The 26,419-nt window shown below is 45.7% G+C and overlaps 2 protein-coding genes across 7 annotated transcripts in view; one reads left to right on the forward strand and one right to left on the reverse strand.

Moving 5' to 3' along the window:
• Nucleotides 1-5,619, forward strand: part of Pxn (Peroxidasin) — a 59,878-nt gene extending 54,259 nt beyond the window's left edge. For both annotated transcript variants that reach the window (XM_065443625.1, XM_065443626.1), the window contains one exon: nucleotides 4,531-5,619. In XM_065443625.1, the coding sequence (XP_065299697.1) occupies nucleotides 4,531-4,640 (110 nt within the window). In that variant the 3' untranslated portion in view covers nucleotides 4,641-5,619. The remainder of the gene's footprint in view (nucleotides 1-4,530) is intronic.
• The window catches only part of LOC135911386 (uncharacterized), a 497,365-nt gene that overhangs the window by 367,931 nt on the left and 103,015 nt on the right, over nucleotides 1-26,419 (reverse strand). For 4 of the 5 annotated variants that reach the window (XR_011515167.1, XM_070540568.1, XM_070540569.1 and 1 more), the window contains exons 4-5: nucleotides 17,447-17,562; nucleotides 16,309-16,393 (exon numbers count right to left, since the gene is read on the reverse strand). Coding sequence is in view for 3 of the 5 variants with exons in the window: in XM_070540568.1 (XP_070396669.1) it covers nucleotides 16,309-16,393; nucleotides 17,447-17,562 (201 nt within the window). In the remaining 2 variants the exon portion in view is untranslated. Of the gene's footprint in view, nucleotides 1-16,080; nucleotides 16,394-17,446; nucleotides 17,563-26,419 lie in introns of those variants that run through there. The other variant, XR_010567300.1, reaches the window with a different exon arrangement.

The following is a 26,419-nucleotide window of genomic DNA, read 5'->3' on the forward strand; positions in this document are numbered from 1 at the left end:
TAATGGAGATGAAACAGACGCCTCTAATTGCGCGCAAGGAACCATTTCCGCGAGCTTCAGCGAAGCTCCAGTCGCACTTCGCGTAGAAAAAAGAGATAAAGAATTAATACGAACATGACAAGATCAAGGGAACGAGGAGGCAGGTTTAGCTTACTTTTCTGGCATTTTGTTTTCAAACGGCCTGATGAGGGATTCATGTGCAGGGGGTCTTGTAAAAAAACTGCTGCTTCAATTGCTCATAGGAAGCGCCGGTAAACGCCTCGCTGGCGCTGAACCGGGAACTGAGCCGTGCCGCAGGGGAAGCGGCGTCTTGTGTCCAAACAACTGCCTGTTGCACCTTCGTTCTTCTTCATATATACGAAAGACTTTGCGCGTAAATTGCGCTCGTGAAATACTTACGCGGAGCAGTCTTTTAAACGCTGCAATCAGCGAGCCGACGAGAAAGAAAAGGACTACCGAGTCTTTAGAAGGCTTCGCGTGTACCTGCATTGGGGAGTCCGGGATGGTTGTGTGTGCTTCCGCGTTGCAAGTTGCACTTTCTTCGCATGCAACTCGCAAATTCCATCGCGGGAAGGTTTCCGTCCGTGGGATAGTAGACGGAAATGCTCGGTATACGCCGTCGCCTCTGTGCGACACCCGCGCGGTTGCCTATTTTCTCAGGAGAGAACTCCCAGGAGTAACATTTTGTATGTTCTAGAAAGTGTTTATGACACGTGGTGTATCTAGCCTTCCGCAAGATCGGCATACGAGGACGGCTAAGGCTGTTCTCAGCTGGTGCTTGTTCCTCTACATGAAAGATCCCCGTGGATGTTCTTTTTTTTCTCTCTCTCTCTTTGTGCAAAGCCTAAGAGAAGTGATAGAGTGTCCTTAATAAAAAAGAAGAAAAAAATATAAATTTTATTAGCTCTCCAAAACTTGTAATTAGGCGCCGATTCCCCAGAGAAAGAGAGAGTGATTGTGAAGAATAAAAGACACTACTTTCTGCAGCCCTTTCGGAAGGAAGGCTCAGCGCCTCAAATTTCCAAAAGCCTTTACAGATAGACAAGTATGCAGGAGTAAGGAGGTCGTAAATCTTCGATATAACGAGGTTGAAGGGTGGGCCCAAAATACTTTGTTAGAATTGTTGTCCGCCTTCATCGCCAGCGTTGCCCACCACTTCGTGCGGGTAGGCATAGTTAGTACAGTTATCACCAAGTAAGCCGACGCAGATACAACATTGGACCGCGAACGAAATAAAAGGCGTATATGTCAGTTTACTCTCCCTGCATTAGCACATCGTTCAGCTTATCGACTTTTACTATGTTTTTTTTTTTCTTTTATAGCGTGCCGGCAGAAAAATGAAATCCCCCGATTTCCGACAACGTTCGTCGCTGTACACAAGCGGACGTTTATAGACAACGAAAACCTTTTCTTTTTTTTTTTACACTGGCGTCCAGCCACAAACGCCGTAATACGAGCAGCATGCACCGCAAACAGTTCACGTCTTATTTGGGTGCAATAGCATATTGCCCAGCAAACGCTAGGCAGGTTGCACGCACAGAAGGCGGGATTGGGCGGCGGTACAGTATCGGGAGTGCTAGCTGCATCACTGCACATAACTGCACACAGACGGTCGCGCCGCGGAACGGCCAGTGAGAGAAATGTTTCAAGGATTATCCGCATAATGTATCCGCATAGTTCCGTGCGCGTTGGCTCGTTCCTGATGCATTGACAACTTGTACCTGCGCCATCGAGAAATTTCAATACAAGAGGATGCGTTGCGTGCATCGGTGCACCAATCGAGTGGCGAAGGATGGTATAGGTCTTCATTCCTTTACGACGGACACGTTTCTTAAGGGAAGTGGAGGGATGAAGCTTCGGATCGGCAAGCCTGTGTCACCGCCAATGAAGGGTTGTGGCGCGCACTTCGTCGTCGAAGTCATCTTCTGGAGTGGCGTCAGTAAGCGAAATGCTAATGGCTGAAACTGATGACAAACACATAAACCGTAAACTTTTACGACGTTGTGACTGTAGCTTATGTGAACCGGACGTCCAACGCGGCATGATAAGACGCAAGCTAACGAGTTCGCACCTATGCCCTACGACGTTTTAGGGCAGTCAGAACGCTACCGCAACAGTTGATTACTTGTAGAGTTGTTAGAAGGCTGTGTACGCTATTCGAGTACCGGCTGAAAACAAACCGTGCGTTTTTTAAGACACGGTCGATTGTAGTCACGTGCAGACGTTGTGTACGTCCGTGGAATTGCGTTCCGAAGTATTTTTTTCCAATTTTACACTTTAAGAAGCGCTGTAGTTTTATATGGCGGGATCTAAACGTTCTAATCTATCGTTCTTGAAGAACTGCATCCAACTCTGTTTTAGCAAAAGAAACAATCAATGTGTTTTTTTTTTCCATCCCACTTCCAGCGGCCAGATTTCGACGGTGGCCTAATGCAGTAAGGCCCGTGTACCCTGCAACAAACACGCGCGCCCTGCCAGAGACGCACGGTTGTCATTTATATTTACGCGGTGCGTGAATCATGATGATGATGATGATATGTGGTTTTTAATGGCGCAAGGGCCAGGTATGGCCAAAGAGCGCCATGACAAATTGTAATTTAAAGAGATTATTCTGTATGGCGTGGACAGTGAATGTATTATGGTAGGTGTGACATGGCTGTATAAGGGCCTATAAAAGCTTTCGCTGTAAATGACGTAAATATATCGCTAGTAAAATAATGACACTGATTAGTTATGGACGTGGACGATGCAGTTGTGGCTTGAATCATCATATTCAAGGCCGTCAATTACTCACGCGGTGCACAACGCATGCGGATAGCGCGGCTGAAAATTCCTCCCTCAAACGTGCGACGTCCGCACTAATAGTCCTCGAATAGTAACAGCTTGAGCGCTGCATGCCTTGGCGGACGCCGTAACGAATTGGATAGCCGGCGTTAAGAACTTCCTTGCCTTCTGAAGCCAAGAGTTCACGAAAACTCGTCTGGTCTGGATTGCTCATAGTCATTGTGAACAAGGACCCCGTACGAGAGCCGAAACGTCTTGGTTTTCTTTCTTTTAATGTTTGTGGTCGGCGTCCGTCTTAACCTTGATTTTCCTTGCCTTACATTAGGGATGGGGTCCTTTCCTGTGCAGGTTTGATGGCGATCCATCAAGTCTGCCGAAAACAGCTGCTTTGTAAAATTACCACCGTTTGCCGGTAGTAGAAACTGCTGAGTAGAACTTAGCACACGCCCTAAATAACGATTCTGACGCCGATATGCGAAAAAAAATTACACTTTGTGAATAGTTCTGGCTCGAAGTTCTCGAAATGGAGCACTCAAAATTTAGTCTTTTTTTGATGCGAAGCATTCTTCTACTAGTGCAGCTACTTTCTTTTTCTTAAACAAAAAATTGTGGGGTTTTACGTGCCAAAACCACCTTCCGATTATGAGGCACGCTGTAGTGGAGGACTCCGGAAATTGCGACCACCTGGGTAATTTAACGGGCACCTAAATCTAAGTACCACGGGTGTTTTCACATTTCGCCCCCGTCGAAATGCGGCCGCCGCGGCCGGGATTCGAACCCATGACCTCGTGCTCAGCAGCCCAACACCATAGCCACTGAGCAACCACGGCGGGCACTTTCTTTTTCTTCTCTTACAAGCGGGTGGGCGAGGTATCTCGCTGTTTTGATGCGCCGAGCCCTGTGATTGTGCAGCCCCTGTCACCCCCATTTCGAGGGCACTGTCCCGGGGGTAGTGCTGCCAACCTAGCCGTTTGTTGTGGGCCCATCCCGGTCATAGTAGTGTGGTCGAAAATTAAGTACCACGGTTGCCACAGGGTATCACTGGGCTTTAGTTTGCTTTCAATCTTACATCTTGCCATTGGAAACGTTTTGTTTTACTTATTATATAGGTAAACCCTACGGCGCGTAATTTCCACCCGACCGAACGCTACACAACGGCTACATTATTCAAGCGACGCGTTCTCTGCAACATATGAATGCTTCGCGCTTACCAAGACGTCGATACAGTTGAGCCTGGCACTTCATTTTCCACAATCAAACACTCTCGAATTTATTTATTTATTTATTTAAAAATACCTCGCATACTCCTAGAAGCATTGTGTAAGGGGGGAGAGTCCACTCATTTATAGTATACAATTATTAGAATACATAAGTACATATATATACAAAAAATACAGTGTGAGAAATGCTCTAACGTACAGTAATGTGGTGTTAAAATTGTACAATTTGTGTAATTGTACAAATTGTACGTACAATGTCAAAACACTTCTCACTTCGTTAAGTTTCACATGTCCGTAAGGCATTCTCCACTACTAAAATTTGCTGCGCTGGTATTAGTGCTTTTACATGCTAAGCTATGCTCATATTGTCGATTTTTCTTACTCGTAACCAAAATTGAGCCTTTGTCACCAAAAAAAAAGTCGCCTTGGACAGAACAAGGTGCGCTATTATAAATTATTACTTCGCTGCATACTCATAACAATCGTTTAAAAATAAATTTACGTTTGCCTCGTCTTATCTTTTCAGACCAAAAGTGTCCTGAAGTTCGCAGCAAGCTGAGGACGAGAAAAACTCGAACCGCTGCTCAAGTTGGTTCCGGAAGCCGACAGGAGAGCACGCAGGTTCACACGCCATGACGGCCGAAAACACACATTGTTGTCGACATCTCGTTTAACTCGTTTCTGCAAGAATAGTTTCTACAAACGCAGTATTTTGTGTAACGAATCTGCAATAATTTTAACCGCTTTTTACAACCCGTTCAACTGGCAGCTTAAAAAAGTACCCGCGATCACATAGGACGCGTCACATGCTTAGTGGGGGATCTTTTTATTCATCCAGTTGGGCCTAACCAGCTCAGATATCTGAGACGTATTTCTTTTCGCGTTTCGAACGCTTGATCGTCTCTTCGATGAGCATTAAGACTTGGAGCTTGAAATCCGGCCTTTGCAGGAAGGCGAACTATTCCTGTAACTCTCTGTGCAGCATTCTTTCGCGTGGGTGACACCCTCATCATAACAACCCCAACGGGGCACAGCTGAACGATGGCTTTCTCTAAAACCGAAAAAGGGAGAGAAGAAATGAACGATGGCTCTCGAAAAATTCGCGTGTCGGAGGGTCTACCTCTAGCGACTCAGAATTGTAGTCATCACATAACAATATTTACTCCTTCGTATAGTTAACCTTCAGAAAGAACAAACTATAGTGTTGAAAATATCGCGTCCTTGCACCAAGCACACTAAGAACATGCGCTAGATATTTCATCGACTGTTTTGCGTAGCTGTTTCTGTGCTGTGCATTGTTTCTGGGCTGATGTTGCTCGTGTATATAAAAGAAAGATGCCTTTTGTTTTCTTGTTACTATAGAACACATCCGTTGCGAAACGCTTTTTTGTTAGCGTTACGAACTTGAATATTGCGTGCAACATTGACACTGCCATCTTGGAACAGGCGTCCAATCGTTTCCAACTTCTCTGTCTGCACGACCTGTTATACTGTTTGCATTGTGTGTGTGTTGTTGTTGTTGCTGTTGTTGTTGTTGTTGTTCGCACTGATCTTTACTGTCATTGCATTTTTAAAAAAATTTGTAACAGTTCAATAAATTCGCTATTCAAACATAGCAAGGCTGTCCGCGTCTCTTCTTACAGCTTTATAGACCGTCCGAAAATCAATGTGCATTGTCTCATCCAGTGTCAAGCTTTATCTGTGATTTGAAAACTAGCGTAGATTTGCAAGAAGCGCATCTAAAAAAAAAAGTCTAATTCCCCAGACCATTCCACTGTGCACAGGTTTACTGAAGAGCAGAGTTCGATGCTGCCTCACGAATTTAAGCAACCAAGTGAACGAGTATATCGGCGCCAATTTTATTTATTTATTTATTTATTTATTTATTTATTTATTTACCTCACAGGCTCCCGAAGGAGTATTGCGTGAGGGGAGGATACAGGGAATTACCAAAAAAAGGAGTAAAAAGAAATTATACACTGTTAGCGAGTAAACAAGAAAGAACAAATATCTAACAATATAAATAACGGGATAAATGAAAGAAACGACTGTGTGAAGTAACAAAAAAAGTACCAAGAAATTATACAAATGGTAGGAGGTGAAGGTGGAAGAACAAGTCTGTAATAGTGTTAAAGCAATTCAAAACAAACATTCAAACAAAACAAAAAGAAAAACCTATACAACTTCGCTACAAGTATTTGCTTAGGTGCGCAGTATGGTTTAGTTGTGACGAATTATGGAAATAATATGCATAAGCGTGCTTTGAAGGATACTGGGTCAAGAATGTCAACTATGTCATTTGGTAGGTTATTCCAATGTTGAATGGCACGTGGTAACGCGGAAGAATTGAAAGCATTTGTTCGGCCAAAGATACGCTGGAAACTGAGATGATTATGTAAACGCCGAGATGGACGAGTGAGCGGCAGAGTGGACGGGTGCGTGCTATGGATTATCTTGTGAAATAAACAAAGCAATGCTATGGTTCTTCGTGATTCAAAAGATGAGAGAGATAAAGATGACTTAATGCTAGTCACGCTAGAGTCGCGGTGATAATCTCTGACAATGAAGCGGGCGGCGCGGTTTTGGATCGATTCGAGAGATGCGATTAGGTAAGCTTGGCGAGGTGACCAGATAGGGGCTGCGAATTCCAGTTGTGACCTTACAAAAGTCTGATAAGCGATTTGTCTGGTGAGGACAGGAGCATCACGAAGGTTGCGTTTAAGATAGCCGAGCGTACGTGAAGCTTTAGCAGTTATTTTTTCGATGTGCGCAGACCATGACAGGTTAGGTGTAAGGAGAATGCCGAGGTACTTGTATGAGTTGGTGCGTGTGACGGGGTTGTTATCAAGTGAGTAATCGAAAGCGGAAAATGTCTTTTTGCGGGTGAATGTTATTAGTTTGCATTTATCAGTGTTTAGAGTCATTTGCCAAGAAGAGCACCAGTTAGTAATACGGTCAAGATCTCGTTGGAGAGCGACGTGATCGGAAGTTGAGCAGATTTCACGATAGATCACACAATCGTCTGCGAACAAGCGAATGGATGACGTTATTTCGGATGGCAGGTCTTTAATATAGATCAGAAAAAGTAATGGTCCGAGTACGCTTCCTTGTGGGACACCAGATGTTACATCGCTGATACTGGAAGTAAAGTTATCGACGACGGTGAATTGCTTACGGAATGACAAGAAATTTCTTATCCAAGATACTGTTAGGGAATCGATATTTAAGCATGAGAGTTCAGCTATGAGACGGCAATGAGCAACACGATCGAAAGCCTTAGCGAAGTCTATGAAGATGGAATCTGTTTGTATGCCCTTATCCATGTTTAGGAAAATATCTGTAGTCAATTCGAATAGTTGCGTTTCACATGATAGTCCTTTTCTAAATCCATGCTGATGTTTAAAGAAGAACTTGTTAGTTTCCAAGTGATTTGCTACATTTGAAAAGATTATGTGTTCTAGTAACTTACCGGGAACGCTTGTTAGTGGTATTGGGCGGTAATTGTTAACAGCGCTTTTATCGCCAGATTTAAAGAAAGGTATAACTTTAGCGACCTTCCAGTCATACGGAACTTCCCCTGTTGAGAGGGACTGTTGAAACAAGCAGGAAAGGACTGTGCTAGAGGAAACTACAGTATATTTTAAGATTTTTGAGTTTATACCGTCCATGCCGGAAGAAGTTGACATCTTGAGGTTGTTGATCAGCTCAGCAACACCAGTGGTTGTTATGTTGATGGGGGCCATGTATGTACAATCGAGTTCGATGGGTGTTGGTATATTTGAATGGTCTTCCTCTGTAAATACGGACGTGAAGTAATTGTTAAAGATAGGTGCTGAAAGCTCTCGTGCAATCGGCAAGCCATAGCTATCAAGTAGCTGTGAAATGTCGGAATCTTTAACGGGAGAGATCGTTTTCCAAAATTTTTTGGGGTTGTTTTGAAGTAGTGATTGCAGATCGCAAGAGAAATACTTTTGCTTGGCTTGACGCAGGGCATTACAGTAGGCTGCATCACAAGACTTGTGTTTGCTCCAAGACGCAGGTGTGTCAACACGTTTGGCCATCCTGTAAAGACGCTTCTTTTTATTCTTTAGAGTAAGAAGAGCTTTAGTGAACCATGGTTTCGATGAGTTAACGCGAAATGAAACCTTTGGTATATGCGCATGTGCTAATTCCATTAACTTTTCTTTGTACAGGCACCAATTCTCGTTCACTGTCCGCTCAGAAAAAGTTGCTAAGAATGAGGACGTGAAGCTTTCCATACCATTGTTTATAGCGCTGACGTTTGCTCTTTTGTAATCAAATACTTGTTTAGTTTTCAGGTGACGTGAGCGTGAAGGTGTATGAACTGTGAATTGTAACAACCGGTGGTCACTGAACCCATCCGTAAAAGTGATAGCGTTAACCCTCTCGGGCGCGGATGATATGTAACCCCTATGTAAACCTGTAATATGACCTTCGTAGATGACCTTATGTAAACAAGGTATTACAAGATTTTATGTAAACAAACCAGGTCTGCGCGCATACGGCCCCGTTTATAAAACCACTGTGAGAAAATGCGCACGACCGCTATCCGGCCCGCTTGCACGAGGCAAATATGCATAGTCTATACAAGCGATGGGTGTAATGTAGCTGCTAAAAGGTAGTACCGAAAACAAACCCTGCAGTTGTAAGGATCACAGCGGCTTGATGCGCGCATGTTAATGCGGGAGATCCATCGCGCCATCGCTGTTAGGAAAGTTCCCTGTGTCTATCGCCCACGCGTGGGCACACCTTCGCAAAAATACGCCAATTTCCATCAGTTTGCCTTAAAAGAACTGACAAACTATTTTTAAGGACCTAGGTCTTTATGGTGCGACGCAAAGGTCACCCTCGGTAGTGTGTACATCTGCAGCGGTTACTCTCAAAAGCGCGTGGATATATGTAAGCATATTTTTTTCGATCCTAGCAGCCTCTGAAACAAAAAGGAAATAAGAGTCCCTCCTCCAGCAACGCTGAGAAGTGAGAGCGAGGCCGATAGCCCGCCTCACAAATTTCGAAAGCTGCCCATCGTTCTGCTTTCATAGGAGTTAGTGTAACTGCCGTTAACCACCTGTGTTTGGACCTTTTCAGCCACTTTTGAAAAGAAAAAGCTGGCGCAATATCTTCGCGTTATTGTACAGGCGTTTCTTATACTTGTACCGCACTTTTCGCCAAGTACGCGCCTGTACGTCATGGCTATAGTTGGCCTCCATCGTCGTCGTTCTGTCGATAGACGAGCCAAGCCTGACTTCGCCAAGCGCTGCCTTCGCCGAAAACGAAGCCGAAGGCAGTGCCACTTTTCTGCTCACTGCAAACTAAGACTTACCTGCACATTGTAAGTCAGGAATAACTTATAATAGTAGGAACCATACCTAATTTCCACACTAATAAAAAGACCAGGAACCGCGTACACTAGTAGATGGTCACGTGGTGGACCTCTGATGCAGCTTGCATGTTGTTGCCGCGTGGAGCGCCATAGGTCACCTATCGCGAATTTTAGTGATCAATTGAAAACATAAATCCACGTTTAATGAAATGAGAAACAAAACACGGCCCGTTTTAGCCACTACGGCAGGGAATCATTCCATCAGCGGGGTTATCTCGATTCATGTTCTGAGTGGTCGTCTGTCCTTTAAGCTCATCTTCTTTTACTCTGGAGCAGTTGCATGCCACACACGACAGCGCATCACGCCATTTGTTCGACGCGCACTTGCGACAGTAATGCGCGTGCTTCTACCCGCTGTACGTACACGGCGCACCAACGTGGCACGCGGTCCATTAATGCACCCACCCTACATGAGAGCAGTGTACGCAAGTTGGCTGCTATTCAGCACCACGTAATCATTACCCAAAACTGCTGTTCGTATATGATTAGCAGTTAGTGTCTTATTCAATGCGTATTGCGAAGCAAAGAAGTTCACGCCAATGACCGGGGATCGCGTCCCGCACTGCATGGCGGCGAGTGCTGTTGTATGCGCGTGAAACTCCGAGCACGTGTATGCGGTGAAAATTCTTTTTTTTTTTCGCTCCAGCTGGCTCTGGTCTTCAAGAGACGAGATGCTTTGATACTGGAAAGGCGCAGGCGTGGCTATACGGCAACGCGCTGAACTGCGCACCACGCGTGTAAATGACATCGTTTCGCAATCTAGAACTCAACTTGGTTGGCTGAAAAAAAATACCATTGATTTGGTAATGACCACCGATAGCTGTTGGACGGGAAACCGCGAACGCGCGTAGCTATCGCTGCACAAATAATTGAACATTTTGGAAGATACGATTCGCAGGGACATCGGCTTGATAAACAAAATAATACTTTCTCACGACTATGGCGTCCCACCTTTGTGCCTCCCACCAACGCCGGCGTATGATCGTTATCGCGCGCACCTGTCACTGTTTTAAGCATGGTTCCAGTGAACGACTGTACATCTTCACTGCAGATCGGAAAATTTTCATAAAAATGTTCCGCAGCGTTTTCTGCTTTAAAATTAAATGGGGTTTTACGTGCCAAAACCGCGTTCTGTTTATGAAGCACGCCGTAGTGGGGGACTCCAGAAACTTTGACCATTTAGGGTTTTTTAACGTGCACGTAAATCTAAGTACACGGGTGTTTTCGCGTTTCGCTCCAATCGAAATGCGGCCGCCGTGGCCGGGATTCAATCTCACGAACTCCCCCCATGCTTAGCAGCCCAACACCGTAGTCACTAAAAACCATGGTGAGTTCGTTTTCTGTTTCACCACTGCATGATTGCAGGTCATGATTGCACAAAAAATGGTAACATAAAAATTAGTTGTCCGTCCCTTTAAAGCAATTGACTGCTGTCATCAGTGATTTACTAGGGAGGAGTGTCCTGGCAGCTTAGAGTTGTGCCATGAAGCCTTTCTCTCCAAAGTTAACAAGGTTTACCTGCAAGGACAAATTAACAGCTAAGATACGGTCACACTAACACTTATATTTATTGAACAGTGCCTTCATAAAGAAATAGACATAGAGAAAGAAGTCTACAGACTCATCAAATATTTTTATTTTACTCTATTTATCCATTCTTTCAGCAGGAAAAGGTCGCCAAACATATTAGATGTTCTGCGCTTTTTTTTCCATTCACGGAAACATCTGACTCTCACGCAACTCCAACGGAATCGTGAAACGCGCAGGAGACAGGAACCCTCCTCCCGTGGACAAAGGGTTCGAAAATTATTTGCCGCTTGCTTCGCGCTGGCTCCCGCACAAACAACCGGTGGCTGGGACAGAGGAAGCACTTCAGAAAAAGACCCGACGCTATAACCTGTTCCGACAACAAACAAAGTGCAAAGCTATATAGTTGAATCGGCCAGTATTGACTCGCTCATCCAATCTTTCTCCAAAAACTTATCGGAAGTCAGGGGATGCCACCAGCCAGCTACGACCTGTTATCGCTGCAGTATATATGCTCCTTGAAAGACGATGCGACGCTACGCCTTCAAATCAATGCTCCTCGGATCCAGGAGAGGGCAATTCGTGACTCTGGAGTTGTCAGCAATGATTGGCGCCATTCCTGGTGCCGGTACGAATAGAGCTTTCATTTCAAAGATGGAAACACGGTCCTCCAGTTCCAGTTTGGTCTCCCTCCCTTATATTTTATTTTATTTATTTAGCATTGTTTCAGACACAGCGCAGCTCTTCGATGGCAAGGATGAAGCCCTACCTGCCTGACGTAGGGCCCTGTCACCCGCACAACTCTCAACAGCGAATAGAGAACAATAGAGACATACGTGCATTAAGTATTTCCATCATTATACATCGTCTGAACAAGAACAATACAGTATAATTCCAGCACAATAAATTATGTAAGAAATGCGGATCGGATTGAATAAGCGATAAATGAATCTCGCTTAACGAGAAATCATTGTAGTAAGGCATACCAAAACCACAGAATTTCTCGGCGTATAATAATCTCAATCCGATATTACGAATTCGCAGAATCAGGGAGCCTATACATAAACCGTGCAAGTTTGCTCCTTGATAAGAGCGGATAAGAGTCAACAGGGGACTTCGATCTCGAAGTGGCGGAGGGAAGGGGGGGGGGAGGCGAGGAGGTTCATCCGGGCCAGAGGGTGACAGTAGTATTGCACAAGAAAGCACCTTCTTGGGACTTCTTTTTTGTGACAGCGCATATATAGAAGTGTAGGTATAGGCCATTGTAGGTATAGGTCCATTGCTATAGAAACGCACTCTCGTCCCTTATCTGAAGAAAGCGTTTCCTCTTGATCTGCAGAAACTTTACGTTCCTGTCCTCATCGTTCCAGGTTGCTCGGTTTGGGCCACGACCCAGAGTTTCGGAGGCAGCGCAGAATCACTTCCTGCGATCTCTTCAGGCGGAGTAGAGCGGTAAAGGGAGCAGGGCGGTAATTAGGGCGCGTGCTCTGGGTGTCTAGAACAGTTAGGGCGCGATCAATATCGCCATCGCTGTCGTGCTAGGGCAGTGCCGCTTTTTATCTTAACTGTAGAGTAACGAAGTCGCGGACACGTTCATTTCCTGCGATTCACATGTGTACCGGCTCCAATTTCCCCAAGTAATGTACTTTCTGTCCTTGGCAGGTTTTTGAACGAATTTTATTCGTACACGGGGTTGGCTAGTGTTAGTGTATACTGCGTTTCTATTCTGTGTCGTCGACCCGCCATGGTTGCTCAGTGGCTATGGTGTTGGGCTGCTGAGCACGAGGTCGCGGGATTGAATCCCGGCCACGGCGGCCGCATTTCGATGGGGGCGAAATGCGAAAAAAATGTGTACTTAGATTTAGGTGCACGTTAAAGAACCCCAGGTGGTCGAAATTTCCGGAGTCCTCTACTTCGGCGTGCCTTATAATCAGAAAGTGGTTTTGGCACGTAAAGCCTCAATTTTTTTTATGTGTCGTCGTGATTTGTGCCTTCGTGTCTGTATGCTTTCTTCTGTCTTTTCGTGTCTGTTTTCGCGTGCGTCCTTTTGTCTTTAACGGCAACAGTGTCTCGCGGCAAGTACTGACTGGGTCAAAAAGCATGTTCGTTGATACCTGATTGACATCTGAGATTGCGTAAAGTTCTGCGACGGTTTGATATTCGTCTGCGACACACATGTCATTTAGCCAGTGAACGCAGCTTACGACGACTGCGCAGGGTAATCGCTTAACGTCGATATAACATAGGAGGCAGGAAGGTACTTTTCAACAACCATTCCGCGTCACACGACTTTATATTTATTCAGCATATATTCTATCTTTAGAGTGCACCCCGATGCGTTGGTTTTGGTAAACGTCTGTTTCGGTCTATCTTCTGCTCGCCATCACCTATACTTACAGGACCGATGGGCATATTACGTATATCTGCCTAATCTTCACCCGAGGGGTTGAAATCTGGGCCAGTTGGTACATACTTGAACAAAAAAAAACAGTCAAAAACACAAAGGACAAAGGAGATGTTCACACCACAACGACTTGACTATCAACTGAGGTTTATTAGAATCGGTGTAGTCCCAGCAAGGCCAGCAGAGCATGCGCAACTGCATCATCGCTAATCACATAGAATGAAAAGACGAGAAACGCTTCTATCGTGACCGACACCGATTCTAATAAACCTCAGTTTCTAGTCTAGTCGTTGTGGTGTAAACCTCTCCTTTGTCCTTTGTGATTTTGACTGGCTTTTTTGTTTAATCTTCACCCCTTCTTATACATTTCCAATTTTTTCTGCATTCGATAACATATCCACCCTAATTAAAAATCAATCATTATTCGTCCTTATGAGCTTCGGACGACCTTCAGGCTGTCCATATTCTCATCCTTCTAAACTTAGTTTCGTAGCATGCAACTATATTTTCCTAGAAGCATGAAAGCAGCAAATTTCGATGACCATGCATAAGTAAGGTTAGTTGTCGCATGTATAGCAGGTGTCCCCGCTATAGCTTTAGCGAGAGCTTAAAAATATGGGAATTCCACGTATCTGGACAGAACCGAGGTAATGTTGTTTGCCGTCGCTTGGAGATACTGAAATTATATTTTTCATTCCACCTAACTGAATAATTAGCTTAATTAATTAATTAATTTCTCAAGTATATTAATTAGATGAGAAGTGTCAATGACAAAACTGTAGAGCAACATGAAAAAACTCCCGATACAGCTTTCTGTTCCTCAATACGGGCTTCATAAAAGTTTTTCCGAGCGTAAAGTAAGCCTGCAAATGCACGCGAAAAAAAAACTTTTATTTAGCAAGTATTGAGGAACAGAAAGCTGTATCGGGAGCTTTTGGTGCCGCTCTACAATTTTCTCATTGACACTACTTATCTAATTATAATATTTGATAAGTTGACTAATTAATTATTCATTATTATGGATTAATTAGACGGAATGGAAAGTACAATTTTCTCCGAGCGACGTCAAACAGCATTACCTTGGTTCAGTCCAGCTACGTGGCACTCGCACACATATAAGCTTTGGCTAAAGTTAGCTGGGACACCCTGTATAGAACTCAATATAACGCGATATGTACGACCGGACAAAGCCGTGTGAAGCCGGAAGCCCCGAGTTCGTGGGAATCCGCGCACTGCATACGCATCATCATTCCCATGGTGGCTGAAGCGTCAAACTTCCAGCTCTCAACGACAAAAGCAGCAGAGTTCTCCTTGCATATAGTAATTTTTATAGTAAACTACAAGCCATTTGGCTATTCGTCGTGTGACAACTCTGCAAAGCACAAACACGCGGCCGGACATGGATCTAGTACTTTTTTTTTCTCTCGTATTGCCACTGTTAGCGCACTTGTTTTTTGCGTCGACAAAACACGGGGAGCAGCAGATTACCGGAACGCCACGACCCCGCGGAACACACGTACAAAGACCGCCGCGCCGCTAAAAGCGCATACGGCTACACGGGATCGCGGTAAGATCAAAAGCCGATCAGGCGCTGCGGAATGCCCGGGCGCTGTCAAGCGTCGCGTCTTCTCGAGGAATGTGGGCCACCGATACGCGCGCGGGCTGCGTGCCCCTGCGCCTTGCTGATCAGACCACGAGCTCGCTCCGACAGCAGCAGTTCGCTTGGCCCGACCATGCACCGTAAAGGCGCAGATGCACTCCGCGGTGTTACCGGCGTTCCAGGAAGCGGCCGGGCGAACTCGGATACGAACGCCACGCCGACGACGCTCTAGGATCGCCGAAAAAATTTGGCCCCCCGTATATAGTTCAGTGCGTTGAAACATGGCCAGGACGGCGCATAGACCATTTACCTGAAGCGTTTAGGTGCCGCCATGTTGGGCTGTTAACGCTGCTCTTTTCCGTCTTCAACGACGAAGTGTGCGTTACTACAGTCGATTCGCAAGCATGAAAACAGTTGTGTAAATGCGTTCAGGGTTTCATGACCATGTTACGGCACTGCGCGTCGGATAAAACGCAGACGTTGTTTGCGTAACAGCCCAAGATGGCGGCGCCCGTGAATCCTATACGTATAAGATCTTCTATACAGCTGTTGCTTCGGCGCATGCGCACGAATGTGCGGCGAGCGAGCGCGCTCTCTCGTTTTATCGAAGGCACAAACCCAAACGCACTCTCTTCAGCGCACTCGAACCTATATACTCTACCCCAACTGTGGGCCAGCACGCTGCTGCTGGCCAGTGAAGCTATATAGCGCGTGGTATGCACTCAGGTCTAGCGGATGCGGCGTCAGGTGAGACACGTTCCTGTTCCCGCACCCGCCGAGTCAGAGCGCACCACACGCCACCGGTCTCACGCTCGCGTCGCCGTAAACGCTGCGCTGAACGTCCACTTTCCGCCAGCGTGCACTGAGTAACTGCAGCGCCACGCGCGACCGCGTTACGCCAGACTACATCCGCGCCCCATTATAGAAGCAGGGGATGACACCGAACGCTCGTTCCCTGGACACTGCACGGGGCCGCCCTGCGGTAAACAATACGGCTTACACGCGGGAAGGCTTACAGCTCCTTGACGTGAAGCTCTTCTCAGTGTACACACTAAGCTGACCCGGCTTCCCCAAGAATGATTTTTCCCGACGCCGCCCCCGGATGCGGGAGCCGCCGGGGACCTTCTCTGTAGGCGTCGCCGCCGCTGTGAGGCGGCTATCAGAAGTTCAGAGTTGGCAGACCAGCTCTGGGCCGTCCGGCAAGCCGAAGATGCCACTCGAGTCCAAGGAATTCGAGCCGTCACCTGAGGCCACCACAGCAAGAACTGCCGGACTATTCTTTAACAAAATTTCTTCGTCTTCTTCTTTCTCTACTGGCACGTACACGTTAGCGCACAGTGTCCGGAAGTGAAACTCCTATGGCACTTACGCTCTTAGCCGACATGGTGGATCAATGGTTATGTGGCGTCGGACGGCTGAGCAGGAGGTCGAGGAGTCGATTCCCGCGGCCACCACTGCGGCATTGTGACAGCATGAAAGAGCGTTCGTGTACCGAGTACTTTCGGTGCACTCTTAAAGGCCTCCTCACATAGTAAAAAAAAAAAAATCTGAAGCTCTGCTCTCATAGTACATTTCGCAGTTTGAGCATGTTGAACCACACAATTTAACAATTTTATATGCTCTGAAAGGACGTAGCCATCACCACGGAGAGCGCGATACCTCCGGGCTTCTAACCTAACCTAACGTAATATTTTTTCTGCAAAGATGGTGCTGCTGGTTCAACGGAAAAAGGCCAAAAAAGAAAAAAGCTGAAAGTAATGTGTCGTTATTCAGGGTAAAAAAAGACGCATTCATCAGGTCCATGTTAATGACTCTGCTAAGCTGCTTCGCTAGAATGTACACCCATTGACCCAGTATTCCCAGTCGTACAACCCATGTTACGTAAGCAGTGCTGAATATTGCACTTAAACGACACCGAACAATATACTCGGCAACTGCTGTCACCTTGCGCCCCTGCAAGTGGGCAAACACATCCTAAGTTGCCGTTCGGGCCATCGGTGTCACGGTAAAATCTCTGCTCCATCAGATGCATCATTCAGGGGCTGCTCCTTTAAAGATGTCGCAGCAGTTTTCGTTTAAATTCGATTTACGAAAGAAAAGCCATGGCTATTTGGGGTGGACCCTACCTGCCCCGCGGTGCATGTTTCTTTTCTTTTTTCTTGGGGGGGGGGGGTTCTGCCTGCCCATTGCTGCCGTCGAATTTGAGGCGTCCACGCTGCACCCGAAAGTGACCCATGCGAACAACGACAGAATTACATCGCCATGACAAAGCCGGGCCTGAATCGCCGGAATTATATATAGAGCGACGAATCCGCCAAAGGTCCGTTTTGTGATGCGATGGTTACGCTCATACTAGGGACAGCTGTGTCGGTATCAGTTGCATACGTTCGAAAGTATCGCTGCATTAAATACGTCACTGCCAGATGAATTGTGCGACTCCCAATCATTACCATATTTTTTCAAGGAATAATAAAAAAAGAAGACACAGGAGAAATAAAAGCCCTTACCGTGGGAGGAGACTTGATAAGCAGGAAAAGTAAAATCGAAGGATAGGTGGTGGCGCTGCCTTGATGTTTCTGCACTGGTTCGTTGTGACGTCACGGGTTTTGAAATCATCTCGTGCCTGTAAATTATATTTGTTATCGGCTAAGACATACTGAATTGTATTCTTAAGGAGCGGAAGACAACTTGAAAAAGCTTCCGTAAGTTTTTACTGCACCACAATGACGCACAATAAAGATGCTTTGTATTCGAAGACGTCCCGTTGACGTACCAGCGCTGAAGTTCCAGCGCATAATTTAAAAAAAAGTCTGGGTTTAGTTTTTTTTTATTAAAACGCGATCTCATTAAAAACGAAAATATGGTTTTTAAGAGACACTCGTTCAGTTTAAACAAGATGACGTATGCATTTTAATGACGTAAGTGCCAGTTATGGCCAAAGAGCACCAAGACAGTGTTTCAAAACGTGTCAATTGTAATAATAACGTGCTATTTCCATTGCAATGTATTACATGGGTGTAGTTGGTCCTAAAGCCAGTCGCTGTATAAGTGCGACAAGTACACAAGAAATTAAAGCGTGGAAATGATAGTACACTCTTCAGCGAAATTACACCCTTTGGGTCGTATCTCTCCACACAACAATAATCTTCATCTGCCTTGTCCGCATTTCCTTCCTTTCACGCTACGAGCCCGGTACTTCCAAGTCATGAACGGCATGCGCGTTATCAGCCTGACAGAGCATTCTGGACGGGAAAGTAGCGAGCGCAGCATTTACAAGAAAGGAAACGCAAGCAAGACAGATGGCGATTACTGTTATGCGGCAAGATACGACCCAAAGAGTGTAATTTTGCTTAAGAGTGTTGTTAAATGCGCTGTGAACATAAATGATAACTTGCATATTGTAATGAGCAAATGAAAACGCTGCGACAGGGATAGGTTGCGACTAGCACTATTGTCTCGCCATGGTCCTTGAACACGAGGTCGATAGTGGAGGCCCGTGTTTTGCTAAAGCTATAGTATCGGAGCAAGAACCTCCACTGGTACAGACTGCGCTACGAATCTCACCTGGGCGAATAACCCTCCCGTCCCATTTCCTGCAGAGCACATCATGATGTAAGCGAAAATACACTGGCTATTCACTCCGTTCTTTTTTTTTTTAATGTGTAAGCAAAATTTCTATGCCTATCCGTTGAGGAATACAAATCGAATTTCAATTTAATGTAATTTAGTATTCGTCGCTGCTGGGGTCAATTCGCCCGCAGCAGCGAGCTAATTGACCTTCGGGCTGCCTCTCGCTTCGACGCAAACTAAGCGGTGAGAACACAGACCACACGAAGCTATCAGCACTCGGCGGCCTGTGAACCCATCGCAGATCGCTTTCAAGATGAATGGCGTGCGCCGCCCTGCCACACGCTACCGCAGCCGCAGTACAGCTCATCGCGGTTGATAACGGTTCGCATCGATTGGTGGCAGCGTCATCGACCAGGTCTACGTACGATGTCTACCAAGCGTGACACTGCTCAAGTACATCACGTACTACATACAGCACGCACTGGTCGGTGCTCATCTTCCACGAAGCAGCGGCATCATGCAAACGCACCATGATATATAACATGAGTGAACACTGATGATGATGATGATGATGATGATGATGATGATGATGATGATGATGCGGAAGCCTCAACTATATACATATACTGGCCTCTTCGTAGCCGTCTCACACTGGTCTCGGTTAACATTCCGGTGTTGCAACCGCAGTTCTCCGTTTTACTAATCTTTCGCGGCGTTGCTCGCAGTTACACCAAACACAGCAGCATACGACGACGAAACATCAGATAATTGGCAGCAAATGTTTACACACAGCACTTAAATTCCTCCCACAGGAGATTCCGCACCTAATCTTTTAATAAAGATATTTCGCTCCCTGTTTGCCATGTGCTAACATCGGTTAATTTTCTTTTTTAAAACTCATTCGTTGCTCAACAGCGGTTCACAGCTTAGCAATAGAGCAGGATGAAGCAAAGTGTGATGGTCGCATACTAGTTAAAAATTCTTCTTCGGTTTCTTTTTTGCTTCTCTGCATTCCAGTAATAGCTTCACGTTTAAGATACTCTGACTGCTCGCTCGCATACTAATCTAGTTATTGCATCATCTCCCTTTTTCTTGCATTTCTGCTACTTTGTGCTTATCGTCTTCAAATAAAAATTTCCATTAGCTACCTCCTGCCGCCCAACTGTTGGCCTATCCCACTTAGTGGGTGCGAGCCCTGACATAGGTTCATCATCATCATCATCATCATCATCATCATCATCATCATCATGCATGGATCGCAGTCATAATCTCATCGCATTTCCCGCAAGTAGGGGGTTCACCCCCATCAAGTGGTAATAATCGGTATCATAGGTGTACCCTATTCCTAATCGTTGAGTCAAAACAGGCGTGATTTCTGAGTGTCTCTTTTCTCCGGCTTGAAGCCGCATATAATGACACGGACACTTTTAACTGTTTTAACGTTAGGCTATACCACTAAGGAATCCCCATGCGATTAAACACAGTATGTTCCTTGAAATTGGTTAAAAGCAACGTGCATGTTTACACTGAAAATGTGGTTTCTGTAGGAAGGCTCGCTGTAGCTGGGAATCTATTTTGTTCTAATTTATCTGTTTTGTTCACCCACTACAAGAAAGCTTCAGTGCAAATGACGTGATTAAGACGTCTTGACCTTAGGGCGCCTCTGTAGTGTTTTTTCGGAGCCTTGTATTCGAGTATTGTTACGCAACAGAATACTTCCGTACCCTCAGTTTTGTTACGTCACAAGAAATAAACGTTGCGAGGAAACCCGATCAAGGTCTTTTAATAAAATGCGAAGTTGCCATGGCGTTTGGCAGCCGTACTGTTTACACAACAAGTCACTAGCAGTACCGACTTGCGAATAGCAGACGTTGTAAACAGGGAAGATGAGACATTGCGACGGTATTTTGCGGGAGGCGGCACAACTTAACTATGCACGTTTTCTCTCGGCATGAAGAGATCTTCACTCAGTGTCTTTCGGGAATGAAAGAAGAGTGCATTAGCGTGGCTGTATCCCCGAGTAGCCCAAAGGCCGTGAACCAACTGCGAAGTCATTACAGCATGAAACAGTACAACTTACAGACCTTAAAAAAACGAAGAGCGTGCTGACCGACGTACATTGGTTGTAATCCACATTATCAGCCAAGCGGACAAATAGACCTATCTTTAGCCTTCGTCCCGACAAAGCACGTTTGCAGAAGTTCAAGACGAGATAGGCTTACTAACCATAACTATATGCCTAAAATTGCGATTTATAGAATAGTGGTGGTTAACGTCCCGGAACAATCACATGAGCGGCGAGAGCCGCAACACCTGGGGAGCGCGGGTTACTTTTGACCACCTAGAGGGGCTTGGCTAGCTGACGAACTAAGTCTGAAAAAAGAAGCGTTTTTCCTCATTCAGCCCACCTTGCCTTCCTGCTCACGTCATATGTCACAACGATATAAAAGTTTTTTTTTTTTTTTTTAATGAGCCCTGCCTATCTTGTCCTTTATACGCTCTGTTTAGGCTGTGCGGTTTCAACTTGGACTGAAGGTGAACATGCTTCCCCTGGCGTAGATGTCGTTGAAGTTACAGAGCTTCGGCGCAAACAAATAAAAAAAAACAAGGCAAAACAAAAGAACAATATGTCTAACAAGGTATGTCAGCGTTCAGAAGACCAACACAGCTTGTCAGACCCGCCAGGGCCAACAAGAGTTTTCACACGCCCGAGCTATAAGTAACGCCACGTGCCAGCTGCAGCCGCGAAACCAGAGCAAACAGCACGCCCTCTGCATAAGGAGATGGGTTGAGTCGCAAAAGGATACCGAACAAGCAGGCACACAACGAAAGCAAAACAAAAAAATGAAACAACCACGAAGAATGCGTGCAGAGCTCTGGGTCAAAGTTGCGTAAGAGTCGTACCCCGTTTACTTTTTTTTTTTACCTCGTTCGTGACGAATCTCGTTATGCCAAGCAATAAAGGATCCTAGAGAGGGGTATGAGGAGAGCGTGGGGCTAGGGGGAGGGGGTGGGTGCGCGGAGGGTGTTGCGGAATCACAACAATGCGCTCACAGCCATGACATTTCCACGGTCATGACTGCGGGGGCCGCGGCTTCACTTCAGCGCCGGGGCGGGCGTAGAAACCAGGAACCGACGTGTCCCGAGGCGGCGACGCGGATCCCCGAAAGAAGCCCCGCGCGCAGAGCCGAGACGCCGACACGCCGACTGAGACGGTAGCGGGAAGGTCAAGGTGACGGCCGCCTTCGTGGAGAAGCGACTTAATTCAGCGTGCTTGTACGCATACGACATACGCGGCCGAGAAGCGAGGTACGGCTGCAGGGCCGACTAACGCGGCGTTACGCACACCGTCCAATGCCGAAACTTTGATTCGTCGTTCCGTTTGCTATAGTTAAGAATCTGGGTTACAGGGGTCGGCTTAGGAAGCTCGAGATATTGCCTGGGGGAAAAGAAAATTAAAAAGAAATGCTTGTGAGTCAAGGATAAAAGTAATCTTTTTCAAAGCAGGAACGAATCACAGCGTCAGACAAAGACAAGTAAAAGAAGAGTACGGAGGGCACAGGTGCTGCATAGTAACTGACGATTAGACGTGGCAACACGGGAAAAGCTTCTCATTCTTTCGAATTACTGCACGTTATGAACATTGTTATGAGCATTATGAACAAGCATGGCAGGGGGCGGCAGGAAGTTAGGGGGGCGGATGAGATTAAGAACTTTGCAGGGACAACATGGCCACAATTAGCACACGGCCGGGGTAGTTGGACAACTATGGGAGAGGCCTTTGCCCGGCAGTGGGTGTAGCCAGGTTGATTATGATGATGATGAGGAACATTGTCAGTCTGCTTGTATACTGCCCGCTGTAACGGTCATTTGAAGCAAAGAAGCTGTGCCATCAGCTCCTTGCCGTGAGGTTAGACACGCGAAAATCGGTTCGTGGTTATGAAATGGTTGAGCAAATTGCGGCGCGAACAAGGCGTATTTCTATATATAAAGAAGACAGCGAGTTACTTATATTATCTTCATAAGGCGAGTGACTCATTCGAAATTTAGCACGAACGTCTCTTTATCACGCCGATCACTGTTATCACTGGGACGAGACCGAACGCTGGCCAATCAGAAAACTATTTTGTTCTGTATACATGGACTGCTGTGGAGAGACTGAGGTGAAGAGTACCTCGGATACTTCATTTCACAAAGGAGTAACGCAGAAAAATAAAGCAAGAAGCAGCAGAAAATAGAAACAAAGAAACATGAACAATTATGTTAAGATAAATAAATAAGTAAATAAATAAATAAATAGGAATTGCATAAAACCAAGAAAAATAAAATCACACCGGAGACTTGACTGACGTGTGACCATATCGCAACCAGCATAATATAAACAGTTTGAAGTCCTTATACATTAGTGTAAAGCTCCTTCACGCAGTATATGGGTCGTAAGTCCAAGCACACGCCTCAGTACCAGTTCCGTGCGCAGTAAAGAGCATAATCGCGTCACTTCACATGTATCTGAACAGCATGATTTATCATAAATGATTTTCAAGACTCCGTGTAGCACTTAAACGTATTTTAAAGGTATATTTGCAACTTGAGGGTCATTGTCCAATTAATGCACTGTGAAAAGGTGCTTGTCCAAACTTCCCGTTTCTTCTTCTTTTCTTGTGTGTGTTTTTACTAACGTTCTCTCCGCAACCTGTTTCGAACACTCAAGAAGGACGTGTCAAACGCTCTCAATTTCATGGTCACCTCTTGCGAAGCTGAAGTTTCAGGAATACGGGTCTTGATACGATCGCAGGGTCGAAGGGCAACGTCAAGTCAAGCGAAGGATTGCAGACAACCCTGATGGCATGCACTGATCAAATACGGCGAGAAGCGGTGAATTCCGGGTTCGCGGTGAAACGGAAATCCACCCGGAGCTACCCGGACGCTCAAAAACCACTGACGCAATTTTTTTTTCTGTCCCAACACCCTTCGTATAACGGCGCCCTGCACGAAGACACCTCCAGCGATGGAGCAGCCGTCCGTGAACAAGATCGGGTCGCGGTGACGCCTTCTCAGCACGTGCTACGCCCTGTCGTCTCGTGCCGCGTGGCAGCGACTGGGACGAGCGAGCATCGAGATCGGCCGGCGCTCAAATATACACCTGCCTCAGTTACAAGCGTGCGTTAAGAGTAAACAACGTCGCTCGGCATATATAACGTGTGTCCCAGCTGATGTTAGCTATGCTGTTCAACGAAAAAAATGAAGATTTAGAAAGCATGGTCCAAGTTACAATTGAATGACCTATCGGCGTTCGGTGGTCACACGTTTGACGAAGGAACAGCGCAGGTCCTTAAAATCGTATCTTGCACAGTTTATTTTGAAACCACATTTTTTCTTGAACAGCTTGGATAACTTTAGCTGGGAAACCCTGTGTACATGTACGGACCACTTCATCTTGTTCTCATAGGCAACGAAAACATTGAGTTTTGCCGCGGTGTTTAAACGTTACAGAAATGAGAGAGGAAAAAAAAACCCTGAAGTAAAAAATGTTTACAAGGAAATGGAGACGAAACAGTGAGAAGAAAACCGAACTATCAGCCTAGAGCCAACATTTCGACAAGGATCTGACGAACGCCGAGGTTTCTCTTGTTCAACAACTGCTGATGAATTAAAATGAAGATATACTTATAATCCTCAAAATTGCAATTCCCGTTCCCATCTTTCGTATACTCGTGTAAGATAGGTTCGATAACACCCTCGCGAGGACACGCATGCATCGCCCAATGACAGCAGGATCAACCCACCCACGTCTCCTTGATAGTCCAACCTGTCATTTTTCGAATTGGATAGCAAGTTAGCATTGGTTTATGGCTACAAATAACAGGGAGCATGAAGCGAAGACGCAGGCGTCGACACCAAACAAGCCCTGGTAGCTCCTGCCGTAGCTCAGTTGGTAAGAGCATCGCACGCGTAATGCGAATACGTGGGTTCGTATCCCGCCGGCGGCCAGTTGCTATGTTTTCGCGTCTATTTTCATTTTCAGTGATTTACAACTTCTGCGTCTGAATTAAACAATTACTTCTATGCTTTCCTTGTTGCAATTGTCTGTTCGCGTTATGCTGTTTTGACTGGACAAGACAAGACAAACAGACAGACAGGAAGAGGAGGACATTTCAACATTTATTGAAAAAAAAAAAAGAACGGACAAGCAGGTGTCTTTCTGCTTGTGCGCTGAGGCGCCCGTAGTCCAGGGCTCCTGCGGCTCTGGCTCACTCCCGGTCCCGCCACACCACTTGCTGGTTACGAGGTTCCGAACAAGTAAGCATGCATGAATTCCCACTGCTCGGGTGTGGGGGGTTTGGTATTCGCGGGGCTGCCGACACGCCCATGTGGTGTGATATATGTAGGCGTAGTCGCTAGAAAGGGGATATTTGTGTGAGTATAGTATATATGGTGCGTTGCGTGTACTCTGCTTAAATGCGGGGTATGTGTTGGTTTATAATTGTCGCTATGCTAAGGCGTCTTCGCGTGAGAGAGGTTGGAATATAATCCAGCTCATGGACAAGAATTATGCTACCTGCCACAGGTGATTTCTTTTTCTTCCATAAAACTTAAAAATGACCACCGGGCCCGTATAATTCAAGCGTCTGTAAATAAATAAGTGCATAACTGATTAATACGCGCATCCCAGCTTACTTCTCGATTAAACACCATTCCCAGAAACTTCTGATCTCTTACCTACTGCAATTTGGGGCCGTTCATAATAATGATTCGCTCACTCACTGTCTGTCTATGGCGTCATATAATTTATTACTTGCAATAATCATTACTATCGCAATAAAATATTCGGTTTTTCGAACGGTTACTGCTGGATTCGAGAACCAAATCTTATCGGACAATATTTTATATACTTCTGTAAATCCCCCACTTTTTGTGTTTTATGTTTTTCTCAATCTTGAGAAGGCGCGGCCCGTACACGGGGCGGGCCATTTCGGTTCGAGCTTTCCGGCCATGCGGAATCCTCCCACGGGATCTCTGTGTAACACAAGAGTGAACGCATTTGGTTTCATAATGAATTTGTTCGTTTCTATTACCTCTTCCTGTGTGGACTACCGAGGTGCGCATTTTGTATTTTCCTTTTTGTCCACGCCGAAGTAGTGCCCGCTGTACGCTGGCGGTGCTGCTCGTCGTGCACCACAACCTTTAGCTTGGATGCAGCACCGTCAACTATGAGACGCTTTTTTCTAGCAGCTAGACGCGTAAAAATATGGCTTCTCATATTATTTTGATTCGCTCCAATGTGGGTGCGCCCTTCTTTCCGAATTTTTTTCTAACTTTTTTTTTATTTCGAATTTTAATGTGAGTTCTGGTTGCGCCTCTTACACGAACTCGTGTATATGTGGTATTCGATTCGTTAATTGATATTTTCAAATATCCGTGCGCCCAAAAATATTCGTTTATGTTTAACATATTGCTCCTCCTACTCTGAATCGGCAATGAGTTATAACATAGGTATGGCCATCTCTCTTGAAACAGCAGTATTGGACGGTTTTGACCACGTGACATACGACGGTTCGTGCATATGGTTAGTCTTTGTTGTACTTTCGGTTTAAAGTCATGCGGTGACTGACAAATGTAAAAAAGATACTGAGATTCAAACACTACATTTTCGCAGATGCATACATTTAATTTCACAAAAGTTCAATGCGTACTCGGTGCTATTGAGGAGGTTCATTAAGGTCACAGGAAAGTAACATTTCTGGATTACTCTGATCAAGTCAACAATTCCAGAGGATTACGTTGTGTACGCGTGCCCACGGCTGCTGGTTAGGTACGAAAAGCAGAACGCCTTGGGACGCCGTTGTGTGGTTGGTTTTGATCTCGCTACTTTGGTGAGAAAGACGGCTAGTTATGTTGCATGTGGGTGC

This window comes from Dermacentor albipictus, chromosome 6 (genome assembly GCF_038994185.2).
Source record: "Dermacentor albipictus isolate Rhodes 1998 colony chromosome 6, USDA_Dalb.pri_finalv2, whole genome shotgun sequence".
Taxonomy (NCBI): domain Eukaryota; kingdom Metazoa; phylum Arthropoda; class Arachnida; order Ixodida; family Ixodidae; genus Dermacentor; species Dermacentor albipictus.